The sequence below is a fragment of the Equus quagga genome, unplaced genomic scaffold (assembly GCF_021613505.1).
Source record: "Equus quagga isolate Etosha38 unplaced genomic scaffold, UCLA_HA_Equagga_1.0 153_RagTag, whole genome shotgun sequence".
Lineage (NCBI taxonomy): Eukaryota > Metazoa > Chordata > Mammalia > Perissodactyla > Equidae > Equus > Equus quagga.
In genome coordinates, this window is record NW_025796915.1 from 2,435,650 (window position 1) to 2,452,639 (window position 16,990).

Sequence of the window (16,990 nt, forward strand, 5' to 3'; positions counted from 1 at the left end):
GTGAGCAAAAAGGGGCATCAGAGTTCTGAAATCCAACCAGTCTTTCTAGAGAAAGATTTGGGGTGGGAAAGAGAATCAAAAGCAACTTGTTTAATTACATTTGGCTCAGTCAACAAAAGAGGAAACATTATTCAGCAAGGACAGGGGAGCATTTGGTCTTGGGCGTCCTTGGTGTAGTTTTTACACAATTATTTTGACAGAAAATTGCTAAAAAGGGCTTTTCTTCCTTTTTTTTTTGTCATCAAGGGTGGCTCATTATCTCTTGGTAGCTCAATCATGGATGCATAACAGAGAACAGAGAATTTGGGAGAAACTTCTACACTGACTCTAAGTGAAGCCTCTCCTTTAATAGATAAGGAAACTGTGGTGCCCGAAGGGGAAGGATTTGCTCAAGACCATGGAGAGGGGTGGGATGTTAGCCCTGGCTGTCCACTTCTCTGTCTAGAGCGCTCTCCCCTCTGCATGCCTCCCGACAGGGCTGCTGTGCTGTTTCCGAGGCAGACAGGAGACAGTGAGCCGCCGGGCACTGCCTAGGTCTCTTCTCAGGGTCCTCCTGGAGCTGGCTGCTCTGCTGGTGGGGGAGGGGTCACCAGGGGGTAAGTAACCCAGCCTGGCCTAGAAACCAAGGTGCCTCAGGCTGAAAGGTCCATCTGTTGCAGTCAATTCACCCAAAGACGTTAACAAGCAAAAGAGACCCAGCAAAAAACAGCAGTTACGGCCGGCCCCCTCCCTCTGGACAGCCGTTTTATCACCTGCAGCTGCGGTCATCCCGGGCCGCCTGCTGTGTGTGCCTCTCTTGGAGCCCTGGCCACTTCCTCTCCAGTGCAGCCTGCTGTGACAAAGCTGCCCGGCACCACTCACGGCCCAGGTGGGCATCACCAGGCCTTTCAAAGACAGGCATGTTCAGTGGCTCCTATGAAATCTACTGCTTATCTTCCACATTAGCTCTGGAGGATGAGTTGCTGGCCTGCTGCTGAGGTCTATGAGGCCTTTCCTTGGAGCTAGCTTACAAGATGTGGCTCCTGAGTGCCCCAGACACTCCAATTTAGGAGTGACAAATAAGTCACAGATGACCTGGGGCCCTTGGTCTCACCATTCTAGGAAGAGCACAGCAAGCTTCACATGACTCAAGTGCAGTCTGCTCCCAGCCCTCCTGAGCCACCCACTCTAGACCATCAGACACGTGCCCTGTTCCAGGGAGATGAATTTAAAGGGAGCAGCCTCCACACTGTCTCCATGCCTCAGTCTCCCCTCTCCGGCCCAACTACACACTACTTGCCACAGCAAGTTTCCTGAAAGCCCACCTCTGGTGACATTCCTCATGTTTCAACTTCAGTAACTCAGTTATGTCCATAGACTGAGTGCTAACTTCCTGGCCATACACGGCCAGCTCACTCGTCCAGGCCGCAGACAAGGGTTCCAGCTGTGCCTGGTCATGCAGGCCTTGCACATCACGCATGCCACTGCATTTCTGCCTCCACCTGTGTGGTTTTCTTCACTCCTATTACCTCCAAAATGCTGGAGCTGCAGTTCCTCTCAGAGGCCTGCCTTGCACTCCAGCCCAGGATGGGGTCCCAGCACCCTCTCCTTTGGCACTCAGCCACAGGAGGGGCACTCACGTTAGTGCCTGCCACAGGCCCTGCAGCCCTCAGATACTGAACCTGAGTGGAGGGAAGATGATTTCCATAAAAAGTTGTTCTGCAGAGGAAATTTAGATCTTCACCCTCTTTCCCATCCTTCTTGGCAGTGGTTCTCAACAGGGGGGCAATTTTGTCCCCCAGGGGACATGTACAATATCTAGAGACATTTTTGGTTATCACACCTCAGGGGTGCCTCCCATAACAAAGGACTATCCAGTCTCCAAAGTTAATATGCTGAGGCTGAGAAGCCTTGTATTAGACTAATTCACAAGTAGGAAGACTGGCTCAATTGTTTCCCCTCAATGGCCATGCCAGCAAATAGTGAAATACCTGACATAAGTGCTGAAGACAGGAAAAAGGTTTACCCGGGGCCTGAACAACCCTAAACCGACATGACCAAAGGCAGTCACTCACTCCTGCTTTGGGTTCACTCAGAAGTGCACGAGACGGCAGTGTGGAGCGCCTCGACGCTGCGGAGGAGCAGCACTCACTGCTCTCCGCTGCTGACTTCAACTGCAGCGCAGCTGTCTAAAGGGGAGCACAGCCTCCCCGTGTGTGGCCAGCTGAGTCAGGAAAACCGACAGGAGTGCTCATACAGCAAATGTGTCCTGAGCACCGCCCTGCCTAGCCCTGTGCTAGGACTGGGGACAAAAAGACATGACAAAGTAGCTGCCCTCAAGGAGTTCCCAGTCTAGTGGGGACACACAGTAATAAGCAAAAATGACTGGTCTTCTTTCTTGGCTAGGCTGATATAACTTCCATTTTCCTTTAAAAATCCTTCTGGGAAGGGAGAAAAACAATAAAGTAGAAAATAAAGCAGTGGCGCTACAGCACTGATTAAAATCTATATTGCTATGGCAGCCCCTCTGAGACGAGATCAGCTCATGGATTTGCACCAGCTGGGCTTGTGGAGCTTGTAAATAATTAAAAGGTAATTGGAAGGGGAGACCAAAGTATTAAGTGGATTTCTCTCTCTCAGGGCAACCAGGGAGTTTCACTGCTGCCAGTCACATTATCTTTCAGGATTATATTCTTGTTTTTTACTGACACATGCATCTCCAGATAACAGTTGAAGGAATAAACTAATTAAGGCTGCTTAGACTGCTTTGATGAGCTTGAATATGGGGGGGAACCAAGACTCAAAACTTTCGATTGCCTTTGTAAGCAAATCACCAGTAACAGGCATGCTACTAAGAAGGCAACAAGGCTTTAGAAGGTAAAGGAAAGAGAAGGAGGGGGAAAGAGGGAGGGAAAGGATATTTAGAATATTTAGCTGCTGGGAGCTGCCATTATGGCTCAGCCTAGGATAGAGAGGAAGATTTCACTCCCAGGTCTTAATAAAGGAGCTGACACAGAAACCAAGAGATACATCATCAGACATAAGGAGGGTCCCAGGGAAGAGGCTGGTGGGAGCAGCTCTCTCCTGTCGGTTTGTCCTGAGGGTGATGAAGGTAGAGCTGCACAGGTTACTGAAGACCTTCTCCTAGAGAGGCTAGGGTTCTGGCCGTGCTTCCTGAGGGCTGACCCAGCTGGTGAACCCATTGCTGTGACAGGATATAAAGCCAGGAAGTTGAGTCACTGGGCTCAAGACCCAGTCACGCCATGGTCCAGGGTGGAGTTAGTTAGGGGTGTGTGGGGGAGGCGTGAGAAGGAGAGAGGGACAGAGAAGTACGAATGTGCATTATAAAGCAGATGCCCACGTACCCCACAGTTAAACTGCAAGAATGCCCCAACTGAGCCAGTGGATGCAAAAATCAAAGAGCCGATGGATAGGAAAACTGTTAGCCCTTCTCTCTCATGGATCATTTCAGACTCTCCCAACAAATCCTGAGGGACCGCCATTCTTTCATCCACCTTTCTCCGTCCCTATAAGACTACACGCACCAATACGAAGTCCCACATACTAGTTTAAGTGATGTCTAGGGCAGCTATAAGGCTAAGAAAAAAGTATATTTGAATTTGAAATGACTCCAGAGATCAGTTAATCAGAGGAAGAAGAGTGACAAAAATAAGGCAGCACCAAATTTGGATGATCATTCTATTCATTTTCTGCCAAGGCCATTTCTGCCCTCTTGGATCTGGTTGTCAATTATTGGCTAAGTCTGGAACCAATCAGTAGTAAAGGCCTCTTGTCCTCCTGGGCTAAGACACTGGTACTCTGCGGGGAGGATGGCTAACAGTGACTTGCACACAGTAGGCACTTGATAAATATCCACTGAATTGAAATGATGAGGGGACTGCACACTTACCCCTCTTCTGCATAAAGACAAAGAGGTCATCCAGGAACTCTTTCCTTTCCGGATCACCGTCCAGTTCATACAGCTGCAGTCCCGATCCCCCAAGAAAAAAACACAATGAAAAATTCCATCTTGTGCAGGAAGTCTACACCAGAGACACAGAACCATCTGAACGACTACAAATGGGACTCATAGACCACTCCTGTCCCTATTCCTTGGGGATCAGATATAACAACCCACTGCAGAACTACCCCATTTGTTATCACAAGGAAACATTACAGACCTTGGCAAAATCTCGAGAGATTTCTCGTCCCCGGCTTCCGTCCGCATCGTCACTCCAGGCCAAACCACCATTCTGAAGGGGAAGAAAGCACAGCGTTCAGAAGGGAATGGGAAGAGAGTGACAGAGGGCAAGGCAATCATTTAGGGGGAAGATGAAGACTCGTACCAACTGTGCTATCCTGGCTCACAGTATAAAGACTGCTCAGGTAACTGCCACCGCCACCCTTACAGGGACATTTTGGGTCTTTTGCTTTCAATTACGGCTCCAAACTAAGAGGGAGTCAGGTAGAAGAATCATCGCCATTTGTCAGAGGAGGGGGGGTGTTACTTATACCCAATAATCTTGGAAGAAGAGGACACAAAGGCTCAATTTTCTGAGAACCTGCTCATCCCTAGCTGATCTTCCAGAAGCCAATACTCTGAGATGTAGCACTTTTCTGCAGGTTCTGTATGGTCTATGTGTTTGTACATTCTATGGTATATTGTGAAGATACCTGGCCTGGCTTGCCACGCAACACTCTAAGTGGGGATGAAAGGTCAAGGGGAGCAAGACCTAGACAAAGTTGTGGTCTCTCAGCCAAGCCTCACCACTAGAAGCCCTAAGTCTAGCAATCAGAACTCCCGAGTGATATGAGGCCCCCAGGACCTGAGATTATTCCCAAAATACAGAGACTCCAGTGCCAGTAGGGTGGAGTTCATTTTCATCGAGAAGTAATGAAAACCTAATCCTAATTTAATTGATTAGGTTAGACCAACACCATTCAACTGAACAGGAGGAAATGGCAAATATGCCTTTGTTGACATTCTTGAAATCGCTTCCTACCTTTATTCAGTTGGGTGACTCATTCCCCAAAGCAGGCACATCTCTTGGGGAGGCCTCAGTCACTCCCAGCTGTGCTAACAACGCTGGAAGCAACCTCCGTACATTTCAAGCTTAGAATTTAACATCTTATTTTGAAATTATCGGTCATCCCCACCGTACTGTAAGCTCTTTGGGAGCAAAGGTGTCTTATCTATCTTTGCACGTCCAGCATACAGCACACTGCCAGGCACATATTAGGCCCCAGGGAATTCGTGATGAACTATAATCATTGTTAAAAGGCATTAACTGGCTATTTGAACCAATTAAGCACCTCTTCAGAAAATATACAAACACATATACCATACAGAGAGTCAAAGAGGCCCTCTGCTAGTGGGGACTATGAAACGTCAGTAGAAAGCTGCCGTTCACTGCTGCTCCACTGGCCAGTGGAGGACCCAGTGGATGGGACCAAATGCACTAAGCCCGGCACACTCTCATTTCTCCCCTAGGACCACAGGCACATGTATGCACATGCACACACATGCCACACAGCTGGCTGGGGTGTGTTAAGTGGTTGGGGAGGGGCATCTGGGGATGGGGAACGGGTTTCTTGGGAGGACATTCTTCGGACTGGAAATTCTTTGGAGGAAATCCTTGGCACAGGGATTTCGTTGTAAAACCAAGCCAACAAAATGGAAGCCTGGTCTTAGTCCATACTCTCCCTTTAATAGAGCTTGCCTGAAAGTGGAGGTATTATTCAGTTATATTTTGGGGTCATCCTGTGCTTCCCCTGCTCAAAGCAGGCTCTGAGATGTAGACCCACTGCCTGAGAGCAGCAATTTAGCACAGAGGGAGGTAAGTACAACCAAGAAGAAGTGACACCCTGTCAGTTGAAATGAAACAGGCTACACCAAATTGTTTCCCTGCTTATCTAGTAAAAGACGTGTAAGGAAGTGCTCAGTAAATGCCATCTGACTGTGCACTCAGCATCTCCCAGGCAGATGTTGGAGGAATCTTCCTCAAGCACCTTCAGCTCAGGGAGGCCAACAACCAAGTAGGTGGAACACTGTTTAATAAAAAAAAAAGAAGCTAAAACTCACCCCGACACTGTAATTACAGTCAACAGAAATCGGGTGTCATCTGATGGCAACTAGCACAACGAATAATCAAGATGAATTATGCCTGTCAGGTCAGCAAAACCGAACAGAGTTACAGTCCTCCTTTCAAAGGATGCAGTAGGTTGCCCTAATGCCCAGTGATTTCGTTTGAGCCAGTAATTCCTGCTGGAAAGTCAATTATCGTGGGAGCCCCTATCGGCTGAAAGACATTTAATGGGGGATCATTGCAGCTTCTGTTATGTCAGCTGTTTACTGTGGCAGCTCAATTCCCAACTCTCTCCAGCTGGAGATCTGAAGCTGACTCTGTTCACAGGAGGATTCTTTCTATATTGGTCACCAAGGGAGATGAAAACAGTTTTTTGTGCTAATTACAGTAACTTTCAGGCACTCCGAATGCTCACTCAGAAACTATTTAACACTCTGTTGGGTGGAGAGGATGGAATCCACAACCTAGATTCTCAGACAGAGTTTTCTACAGCAGGAGAGGAGTGTAAAAACAAGCCCGTCAGTGTAACCACTGTGTGACTACGTGTGAAAATAAACACCCAAGTGTGAGAGCTCAGCTCCAGGAACAGAGGAGAATGCCTTGGAGGATGGGGTCTGGGGGTCATTATGACCCCCTCCCTTCACTTTCTCCAGCTCTGCCCAAACCGCAACAGAATCTGAACAGTGGGATGGTCAGACCTTGCACTAAGGGTGAACTATTTTGCTTAAAAATCTGTTTAGTGATTGGATTTTAGCCTGAAACGCCCCTGACTCAGTGATCACAAAGAACAGAGAAACCTGCCAGAACAGGGTAGAAATGGGACACTAAACTCTTTGAGCAATGCCATTGTTTGACCCATTTCATGGATAGGAATGTCAGCTACCATTTAAAGAAGACACGCGCACAAGAGTTGCCCAGGAGTGCAGGCGTTTTCTTTTGTCCAGTTCCAAGGCCAGGATGGTCCATTGCTTAATTGAAAAAATTATTCAGTTGGGGCTGATGGGGAAACATCCACTCTCTTTGCATTACTCTGTTTGTCTTGGGGCCGTTAAACTTCGACTCTGCTTCACAAGATTTTCTGGCTGAGGTGAGAGTAATTTCTGAACCCTGCCCGTCCTTCACAGTCCAGCTGGAATGCCAGTTCCTCCACGAAGCCTCTAGCCTCTCCCCACCAGGCAGAATCAATGCCTTTCTCCTCTGGGCTGTGTCCCCTTGGGTTCTGGTTCCCTGTGCCTCTGCCTATGTTCCCAGTCTGTAAGCATCCTGGCAGGGTACCCCCAGCCCTCAGGACATGGAAAGCCCTGACATATCTGCTGAAAGACAGGGATGGGCTCTCCCATGAGACCACCAACCCCACAACACCTCTCTTCTCTCCTTTCATTGGGACGATTACAGGCTTCAGCAGTTATTTTCTTGATTCTTAACTCCGACCAATTGCTGCACAACATAGCTCACTTATGCAGTTCAGGTTTACGTGCAGGAGGGTTCTTGGTCTATCAACATGGTGTGGGTCTGACTGTTGGACAGTTATCAGCCCAGAGAAATGATTCTTTTCTTCAATGTTGAGTGTGTCTGATTGAGATGGTAGTGATGGAGGAAAGCAGGGAGTGGTAGAGGCAAGTACAGGGAAAACATATCCAAAAAGAGCCAGCTCAACAGGTTAGGGATCCAGAGAGGTCCCAGAGAAACACAATTCAGATAAGGGGGCGCTGCATGCACGTCTCACCTGCCCAGGGAACAGGATCTGTTACTCCCCCATGGGCAGCAGGCAGAAATGTGTGCGAGAAGTCAACAGTAGCCAGAGTGGTCACTTATTGCTATTTACAACCTTTTCAGCCTCTCCTACTTGAGAACTCTCTTTTAGCAGCTTTGATCTCACCAGGGGCTCACAGGAAACAGACAGTTTATTCCCAAATACTCACCCAAGACTAGCTTTGGTTACTATATCCACACTAGCTCATTTTCCCCTGGGAGGCCACAGAGTGTTCTGCCTTTAAATCCCTCAAAAATGGTAGTGAAAGAAGGTTGGGGGAAGGAGAAAGGGAAGCAGGAAGCTAGTGTCTGTGCACATTCTGTGTATCAAGGACTGGGCCAGACGCTTAAGAAGCATTTCCTCACTTAATTCTACTATGTTGAGGTGGTTATTTTAGAGATGGGAAGACAACGGCTCAAAGAGCAAGTAACTTCACCTGCCCAAGGCCTCAGAGCTTCTGAGTCGTGGTGCCAGCACCTAAACCCAGGGCTGTCTGGCTTTCCTTGTTATACCATGCTGCCACGTGGGCTGAAAGAACAGTAGAAAGTTCTGGGTAGGGATATCAGGAAGGGAGAGAGGGAGAAAAAGAATGAAATCCTCTGACCATACAATGCCGACAACGTCAAGTCATGGCTCTGGGAGGCTCCTATCAGTGGGAGATTTTTTTATTTCTTGATTCATCTCACTGGCTTCATCTGGGAGAGGCAGCCAAACAGAAAGCCAGCCCTCACACAACACTTGCCCAGGAGACTTATCTGGGATAGTGAAATAAGGATTGCCGGGGGGTGGCCTAACGGTGTAGTGGTTAAAGTTTGCACACTCCACTTCAGTGGCCTGGGTTCGCCAGTTCAGATCCTGGGCACGGATCTACACACCACTCATCAAGCCATGCTGTGGTGGCAGCCCACATAGAAGAACTAGAAGGACTTACAACTAGGATATACAACTATGTACTGGGGCTTTGGGAAGGAAAAAAAAGGAGGAAGATTGGTAACAGATGTTAGGTCAGGGCCAATCTTCCTCACCAAAAAGGTAAATAAAAAGCATACCTTAAAAAAAAAGGAATTGCTAACTTTTTACCACTACCTCCCAAACAGAACATTCTGGGTAGGATGGGCCCCCATCTTCCCCCAGGGGACAGGGGATCAGGAAAGAAAGACAAGCAGGTTACACCTCTGAGGGGATCAGAGAAATATGGCAGCTAGCACGGTGACATGCACATAAAAGCCTTCAAAAAATAATGACTCTAAGTCTAACCTGACTGCTACTCAAAATTAAAACAGTGCTTCCCCAACACTTCAGCCTCGGGAGATTGAAAGACGGGGGAAATGTATTCACTGTGTTTGAAAATCTAAAAGGCTGCCTGTGGAAGAGGAAGCAGGGTTTTTTTGTTGTTCGTTTTTTTTTTTGTTTTCCTCGAAAGCCCCAGAGGGGAGAACTAGAGTCACTGGCAGAAGTAACCAGGAAGATTTCAGGTTGATAGAAGGACTTTTCTAACAATCCAAACTGCCCAGTAATGCAGTGGGCCTTCTCAGGAGATGGGCAGCTTCCTAGCCCTAGATGACCATCTGTCTGGGATGTCATGATGTGGAATCCAACAAGAGACAGGGCTGGACGAGAGGGCCTCCACGGCTCCTTTCTGTCCTGAGAAGTGAAGATCCTATGCCAAATTCATTCAACACTGATTTCCGGAGAACCCACCCCAGGTCGAGCACTGTGCAAGCTGCTGAGGAGGATACAAAAAAACCAGCGGTCCCACCACTGGGAGCTTTACCTCCCGGTTGGCAAAACAAGCTGAACACACAGAGCACTGAACAAAGCGAGTCAAAGTACCAGGACACAAAGTGCCCGGGAGGTGGAGGAGGGGTGGGGGAGATTTACAGTTTAAATGAGCCTGGAGAAGGGGATAAACAAGGCATGTTTTGGCAGGGAGGATGCAAGTCAGAGTAGTTAAAGTGGAAACAGGCTGTGAGATGCCTTGAATACCAGGAGGAAGTTTACACTCCAAACTGTAGGGAGGCAGTGGGTGTTTTCTGAACAGACACACAAAGGATTAAATCAGCGTTTTAGATTATTTTAATGGCCCAATTTTGTTGGAAAAAAATGTAATATATACACACAAATGTATGTAGACACCTACTTGGATTGGGATTTTCATTTTTCAATTTTTTCCTGATATTCAATTACGTACTAACGTTGATCACCTTGGATATACCAGATACTGTGAAAGATTCTGAGAGGAAAAGAACAAGACAGGTAAGAGCCTCTGACTTGGCGCAGCTTACAGTCTAATGGAGAGAGAAAGAATCAAAACACTTTTTCTTTTTTTTGGGAAGATTGGCCCTGAGCTAACATCTGTGCCCATCTTCCTCTGCTTTGTATGTGGGATGCCTACCACAGCATGGCTTGCCAAGCGGTGCCATGTCCACACCGAGGATCCGAACCAGCCAACACTGGGCCGCTGAAGCGGAATGTGCGAACTTAACCACTGTGCCACGGGGCCGGCCCCTGCTTTTTTTTTTGTATTAACTTTTGAATCATTTGTCAAGACCCATCACTTGCTCTCCCCTGCCAACAAAGAAAATCTGGATTGCACTGAAATTATAAAATAATTTAGTGAACTGACACCTTCACAATATTTAGTCTTTCAAGCAAGAGAGCAGTATGACTCATTTAATAAAATATATTTTTAATGCCCCTCAGTAATGATTTACAATGTCAATACGTTACTTTTGTAAACAGTATTGAAGATCTGAGAGGGAAGCCAGTGCTGGCCACTGGGCAGTCTCCCACACTGAGAGCCCGCTCAGGGGCTGGCGGAGTAGCAGCCCAGGGAGGAAGGACTTTAAGCAGCAGCCAAATCAGAATCAACTGGATCTGGATTGAGGGGATGAAAGAGAAAGGGCAGGATGAATCTGAATCTAATCGTGAGAAAGGTATGTTCTGACGGAAATGGAGAGACGCTGGGCAGAGGATCAAACAGGAAGCCTTTGAGCACTCATGAAAATAGGCCACTGTCTCTGGGGATGGGTGGGGGGCGACAAGACCAATCCCACAGCCCTAGACAAAGCCAGGTTATGGCAGCTGGCAGCAGCAGGAGCCAAAGGCTTACTGCCAACTTTCCAATGAGGAGAAAGGGAGTATTTATCCAGTGTCTCCTGACAAGAAGACTACCTTGTGCCTTTCTTTTTCCTGGGATTTAAAAAAAGCCCAACCAGACCACGCCTCTAAGACCTTAGGAGCCAGCACTGCATTCCTGAGAGCTGTACCTCCCCAGAGACAGGAGTGCCTGACTTTAAAAGCAATTAAGTATCTAGGCTATTTTAGGATTACTCCTTGACCACCTGGAATATCTTATTAAAGCACAGCTCAGATGTCCAAAGCAATTTTAGTTCCCATTCCTCACTCCCCCGCAAGGCAAGAGTTAACCCTTGCCTCCAGGTTCAAAGCACAGAGGCTAAGCCGCCTATTCTTCACTTGGGCTCCCTGTATTCTGAAACCTCTAAGAAACTGTCCCGTCCTTAGAACACCATCATGCACACTGACAACTTCTATAGAGATTCCTGAGTGTTCTCTGAAGATACAGAAGAGTAATGTGTTTCCTTTCTGTCTACTCTCTACAATCGGATAGATTCTGAATCCCAAGGTGAAGGATCTGGGCAAATGCCTAGGACCTGAACCTCAAAGTAGTCATTAGTAAGGGGCTGATCCCACGCTCATGGACACCAATTAATTACTCTGAAATACAAAATGCAATTGAAGTTCTGATTTGGGCTGAATACTGCTGTTGCTAGTATTATTACTATTTTTTAATAAGCAATGCATAAACTACCTTCTCTTTGGCTAGGTCTGTGGCTCTGCAGGTATTATCTGTACCGCACTTGTGACTGCTCTACTGCTGGCCAGGCTGATGATGTTGTAATGTTAAAAGTCCAATTCCCAGATCTTGGTAGGAAGAAAAGAAAGCTATCTTTGTCCTCCTACCAGTTTTAACTGATTCCAGGAGGTAAGGAGACATGCACAAGAGGGTAATGGGCAGGATTATAGGAGAATCCTAAGAGGAGAGGGGAAGCCCAGGAAGTAAAACAGATACTGTTATAAGCAACACTGTTGGACTACAAAACCCTCCTGATAAGATCAGGATTACTGCTCTTAGCTAAATCGCTCGGGCCTTGGAAGCACTAGAGTTATAATTATCAGATGCACACCTTCCGCTGTCAGGTAACTTTAGCAGGAACCAGAAAGTGCCTCCCCACCTCTTACTAGCAACAAAGATCAATTCAAACTCGGTGGCTTGGAAAAAGACTAAGGACACTTTTCTGATGAAGCAGTAGAAAGGAGGATGGGTGGGGGAAGGGAGAGAGGGCGGCAGGCCTACCTTTCCATCTAGGCACACAATCAGTCCACGCAGTCAATAATCAAGAAGACTGCCCAGAAATGCTCTGTTCCTACAAAAGGAGGCAGAGAAACTAAAATGCAATGTTGGCGACGAGGACAGCTCTATGCCGAAGAGTGAACCGGCCCAGCCAAGTCCAAGTCTGAGAGCCACAGAGGAAGGCCTTGTTCTCTGCAGAATCCAAGTTGGCAGTACTGCTCATTCCACCCCGAGAGCCACCTACCACCTGAGCTTTCATAATGGCCGCTGACACCACACACACCACAGAGCTCAGAGTCAGAGCTGGAGAGCAGAGCGGGAGAACCCCTCATCTGACAGAAGGGGAAACTGAGCGCCAAAGGCAGTGCTTCAGACAAGTTTCCTAAAAACTTCTCTTTTTCAAACTATATATTTTAAATATATAGGAAGACCACGTTTTTAAAAAATGCTATGATAAATTATTTTATACAGTAAAAAAAAAAAGTCCCTCTTTCATTTTCAAGTTTCGGATTCCACAGAGCAGGTTTCCTCAGACAGAACACACTTGTACTTCTGTTTAAAAGTCAACCCCATTTACCAGTTTGAGAGCTTCTCTTAGGGCTTCTCCCATCCCCACATCCCCATCCCAGGGGGTGGTCCTATGGCATACAAGTTCCAACTCTGATGCCAGCTGTCCCTGCACTGTCTGCCACCTCTCCCAGGCTATGAGTCTCTCTCATACAGGGACAGAAGCTTATTCCTCAATGAGGCCTGTGCACCCAGCACAGTCCCTGGCAGATGGTAGGGACTCAAACGAACGTCAGTACCTGAAGAACAAGCCACAGGAATAAACTTAGAAGAAGTGCCTCAGGCTAAGTGATGAATTTGGGGCAAAAAAATCGCACACTTAAAAGGTGGGCTTCAAGTTCTAAAATACAAGTCCATAAAAAGGATCTCAAAGGCAATATAAACCATTTCCTAAAGATAGCAGTTTAATTTTTAGGTTCAAGAGGACAGAAGAGGGTGCATCAAAGAAAAAAAAAGAGAAAACAGGAGCCTATTATCTAAGTAAAATTAGCAAGGCTTTAAAAAATGATAATATTCAATGGTAACAAGGGTTGGGACAATGGGATCTCCTATATTCCCATAAAGGAAATATAAAAATGGCATGACCTTTCCACAAAGTCACTTGCCTTAAAATGCCCATCACAATAAAAACAGCAGCAGCAGCAACAACTAGCAAGAATCGAGTACTTACTACATGCCAGGCCCTGTTCCAGTATTTTATGTGTATCAAACATTTAAACCTCAGCACAATGCTCTGAGGTGGGTACTATTATAACCCCCATCTTTCAGATGAGAAAACCAAGGTACAAGCAAGTGATTTGCAGAAGGTTGCAAAGCAACCAAACAGTGGAGCCGAGAATCAAATGCCAGCAGTGCACCTTCAAGTCCCTGCTTGTAACAGCCTCACTTTTTCAGTCTTCTCCTGATCTTGTAATACTGTTCTATGAATCTACCCCACAAAAATTAATAGAAGTACAGTACAATTCTATTTATAATAGCAAAAAATTGGCAACAGCCTAAATGTCTTAACACTAAAGGAATAGGCAACAAATGAAGGTGCTATCCACGTGACAGACCATTGTGCAGGCCTTAAAAAGAACATTGCCTTTTAAAAACGTTCAATCCCTACTCCACATCCTTCCCATTAATTCCAGGTGGAGTAAAGATCTACATATAAAAAAAAAACCATAAAATAACAGTAACAATATATTTTTTTATAATCCTGGGGAGGGGAGGGCTTTTTAAATTATGACAGAGACCACTGAGGGAAAGATCAATAGATTTAGCCACACGAAAATTTTAAATTCCTACTTAATGAAAGAACTACAAATCATGTTGAAAGACCAACAACTGTGAAAAATATCTGACACACAAAGACAAGGGCCTATGCCCAAGAGCTACTACAGATCAATAAGAAAAAGATAACAGAGTAGAAAAACAGGTAAAAGCAACAAAAACACAACATAACAAAACTCATGGAATGCACCAAAAGCAGTACTAAGAGGGAAGTTTACAGGGATAAACATGATCAATAAATATGATAAACAAAGATGTCAAATAAACAACCTAACTCTATACCTCAAGAAACTAGAAAAAGAAGAACAAAGTAAGCCCAAAGTTAGCAGAAGGAAGGAAATAATAAAGATTAGAACAGAAATAAACAAAACAGAAAATAGAAAAACATCAACGAAACTAACAGTTGGTTTTTGAAAAGTTCAACAAAATTGACAAACTTTCAGCTAAACTAAGAAAAAAGAGAAGACAAATAAATTCAGAAATGAAAGAAGAGACATTACCATGGATGCCACAGAAATAGAGACTACTGTGAACAATTATATGCAAACAGATTGGATAATCTAGAAGAAATGGATGAATTCCCAGAAATTTACAGCCTACCAAGGCTGAATCACGAAGAAATAGGGAGTCTGAAGAGACCTATAACTAGTAAGGAGATTTAATCAGTAATCAAAACCCTCCCTACAAAGAAAAGCCCAGAACCAGGTGGCTTCACGAGTGAGCCTACCAAATATTTAAAGAAGAATTAATACCAATCCTTCCCAAACTCTTCCAGAAAATTGAAGGGGAGGGAACACTTCCAAAGTCATTTTATGAGGCCAGCATTACCCTGATGCCAAAGCCAGAAAAAGACACTAAAACAAAACTATCTGATGAATACAGATGTAAAATCCTTAATAAACTTCCAGCAAACCACATTCAAGAGCACATTAAAAGGATCATACACCATGACCAATTGGGACTGATCCCTGGGATGCAAGAGTGGTTCAACAGACAAAAATCAATCAATGTGATACAACACATTAAGAGAACCATGGATTAAAATCACATAATTATCCCAACAGATGTAGAAAAAGCATTTGACAAAATTTAACACCCTTTCATGATAAAAATACTCAACAAACTAGGAATAGAAGGAAATTACCTCAACATTTTAAAGGCCTTATATGAAAAGCCCACAGCTAATACCATACTTAACAGTGAAAAACTAAAAGCTTTTCCTCTAAGAGCAGGAACAAGGCCAGGATGCCTACTCTTTCAGTTCTATTCAATATGGTCCTGGAAGTCCTAGCTAGAGCAATTAGGCAAGAAAAAGAAATAAAAGGCATTCAAATTGGAAAGAAGTAAAATTATCTTTTTGCAGGTGACATGGTCTTACATGTAGAAAACTCTAAAGATTCCACACACAAAAAACCCATTAGAACTAACAAACAAATTCTGGAAAATTGCAGGATACAAAACAAACATACAAAAATCAGTTGTGTTTCTATATACTGACAATGAACAATCTGAGAAGGAAATTAAGAGAAAAAAAATCTCATTTATAACAGCACTAAATAGAATAAACTACTTAGGAATAAACCTAACCAAGGAAGTGAAAGACTTGTACACTGAAAACTACAAAACATTGCTGAAAGGAATTAAAGAAGACACTGATAAATGGAAAGACATCCCATGTTCATGGGCTGGAAGACTTACTATTGTTAGAACGTCCATACTACCCAAAGCGATCTACAGATTCAATGCCACCCCCATCAAAATCCCAAAGGCATTTTTTAAAGCAATAGAAAAAAAACTTCTAAAATTCATATGGAACCACAAAGGACCCTGAATAACTAAAATAATCTTGAGGAAGAATAGAGCTGAGGCCTCAAAATTCCTGATTTGAAAACATATTACAAAGCTACAGTAATCAAAATAGTATGATACTGGCATAAAGACAAACACAGAGACCAATGGAACAGAATACAGAGCCCAGAAATAAACCTACACACATAGGGTCAACTGATCTTTGACAGGGTGCAAAGAATATACAATGGGGAAAGGATAGTCTCTTCAACAAATGGTGCTGGGGAAACTGGATATCCATAAGCAAAGAATAAAATTAGACCCTCATCTTACACCATACATAAAAATCAACTCAAAATGGATTAAAGACTTAAACATAAGACCTGAAACTGCCAAAGTGCTACAAGAAAATACAGGATACAAGCTTCACAACATTAGTCTTGGCAATGATTTCTTAGATATGACACCAAAAGCACAGGCAACAAAAGTAAAAATAGACAAATGAAAGTACCTCAAAATAAAAAGCTTCTGCACAGCAAAGGAAAATAATCAACAGAGTGAAAAGGCAACCTACAGAATGGGAGAAAATATCTGCAAACCATCTCTCTGATAAGGGATTAATATCCAAAAGATATAAGGAACTCCAAGCCAGCCCTGGTGGGCTACTGGTTAAGATTCGGCATTTTTACCGCTGTAGCCCAGGTTCGTCTCCCAGTCAGGAAACCATACCACCTGTCTGTTGGCTGTCATACTGTAGTGGCTGCATGTTGCTGTGATGCTGAAAGCTATATCATGGGTATTTCAAACACCAGTAGGGTCACCCATTGTGGGCAGGTTTCAGCAGAGGTTCCAGACTAAGACAGACTAGGAAGAAGGACCGGCCCACTCACTTTTGAAAGAACTGGCCATGAAAATCCTATGAATAGCAGTGGAACATTGTCTGAAATAGCTCCAGAAGGTGAGAGGATGGTGCAAAAAGACTGAGCAGGGCTCCACTCTGCTGTACACAAGGTTGCTAGGAGTTAGAATCAACTTAGCACTGAAAACATGGATCTTCCACAACTTAGCAAAAAACCAAATAACCCAATTAAATAATAGGCAAAAGACTTGAATAGATATTTCTCCAAAGAAGACATACAAATGGCCAACATGTATATGAAAAGATGG

The 16,990-nt window shown here is 44.9% G+C and overlaps 1 protein-coding gene across 1 annotated transcript in view; it reads right to left on the minus strand.

Annotated features, from left to right (window-relative positions):
• The window catches only part of LOC124233033 (AT-rich interactive domain-containing protein 3B), a 51,586-nt gene that overhangs the window by 18,146 nt on the left and 16,450 nt on the right, over positions 1-16,990 (minus strand). The window contains exons 3-4 of the mRNA XM_046650031.1: positions 4,161-4,232; positions 3,890-3,962 (exon numbers count right to left, since the gene is read on the minus strand). Of these exons, the coding sequence (XP_046505987.1) occupies positions 3,890-3,962; positions 4,161-4,232 (145 nt within the window). The remainder of the gene's footprint in view (positions 1-3,889; positions 3,963-4,160; positions 4,233-16,990) is intronic.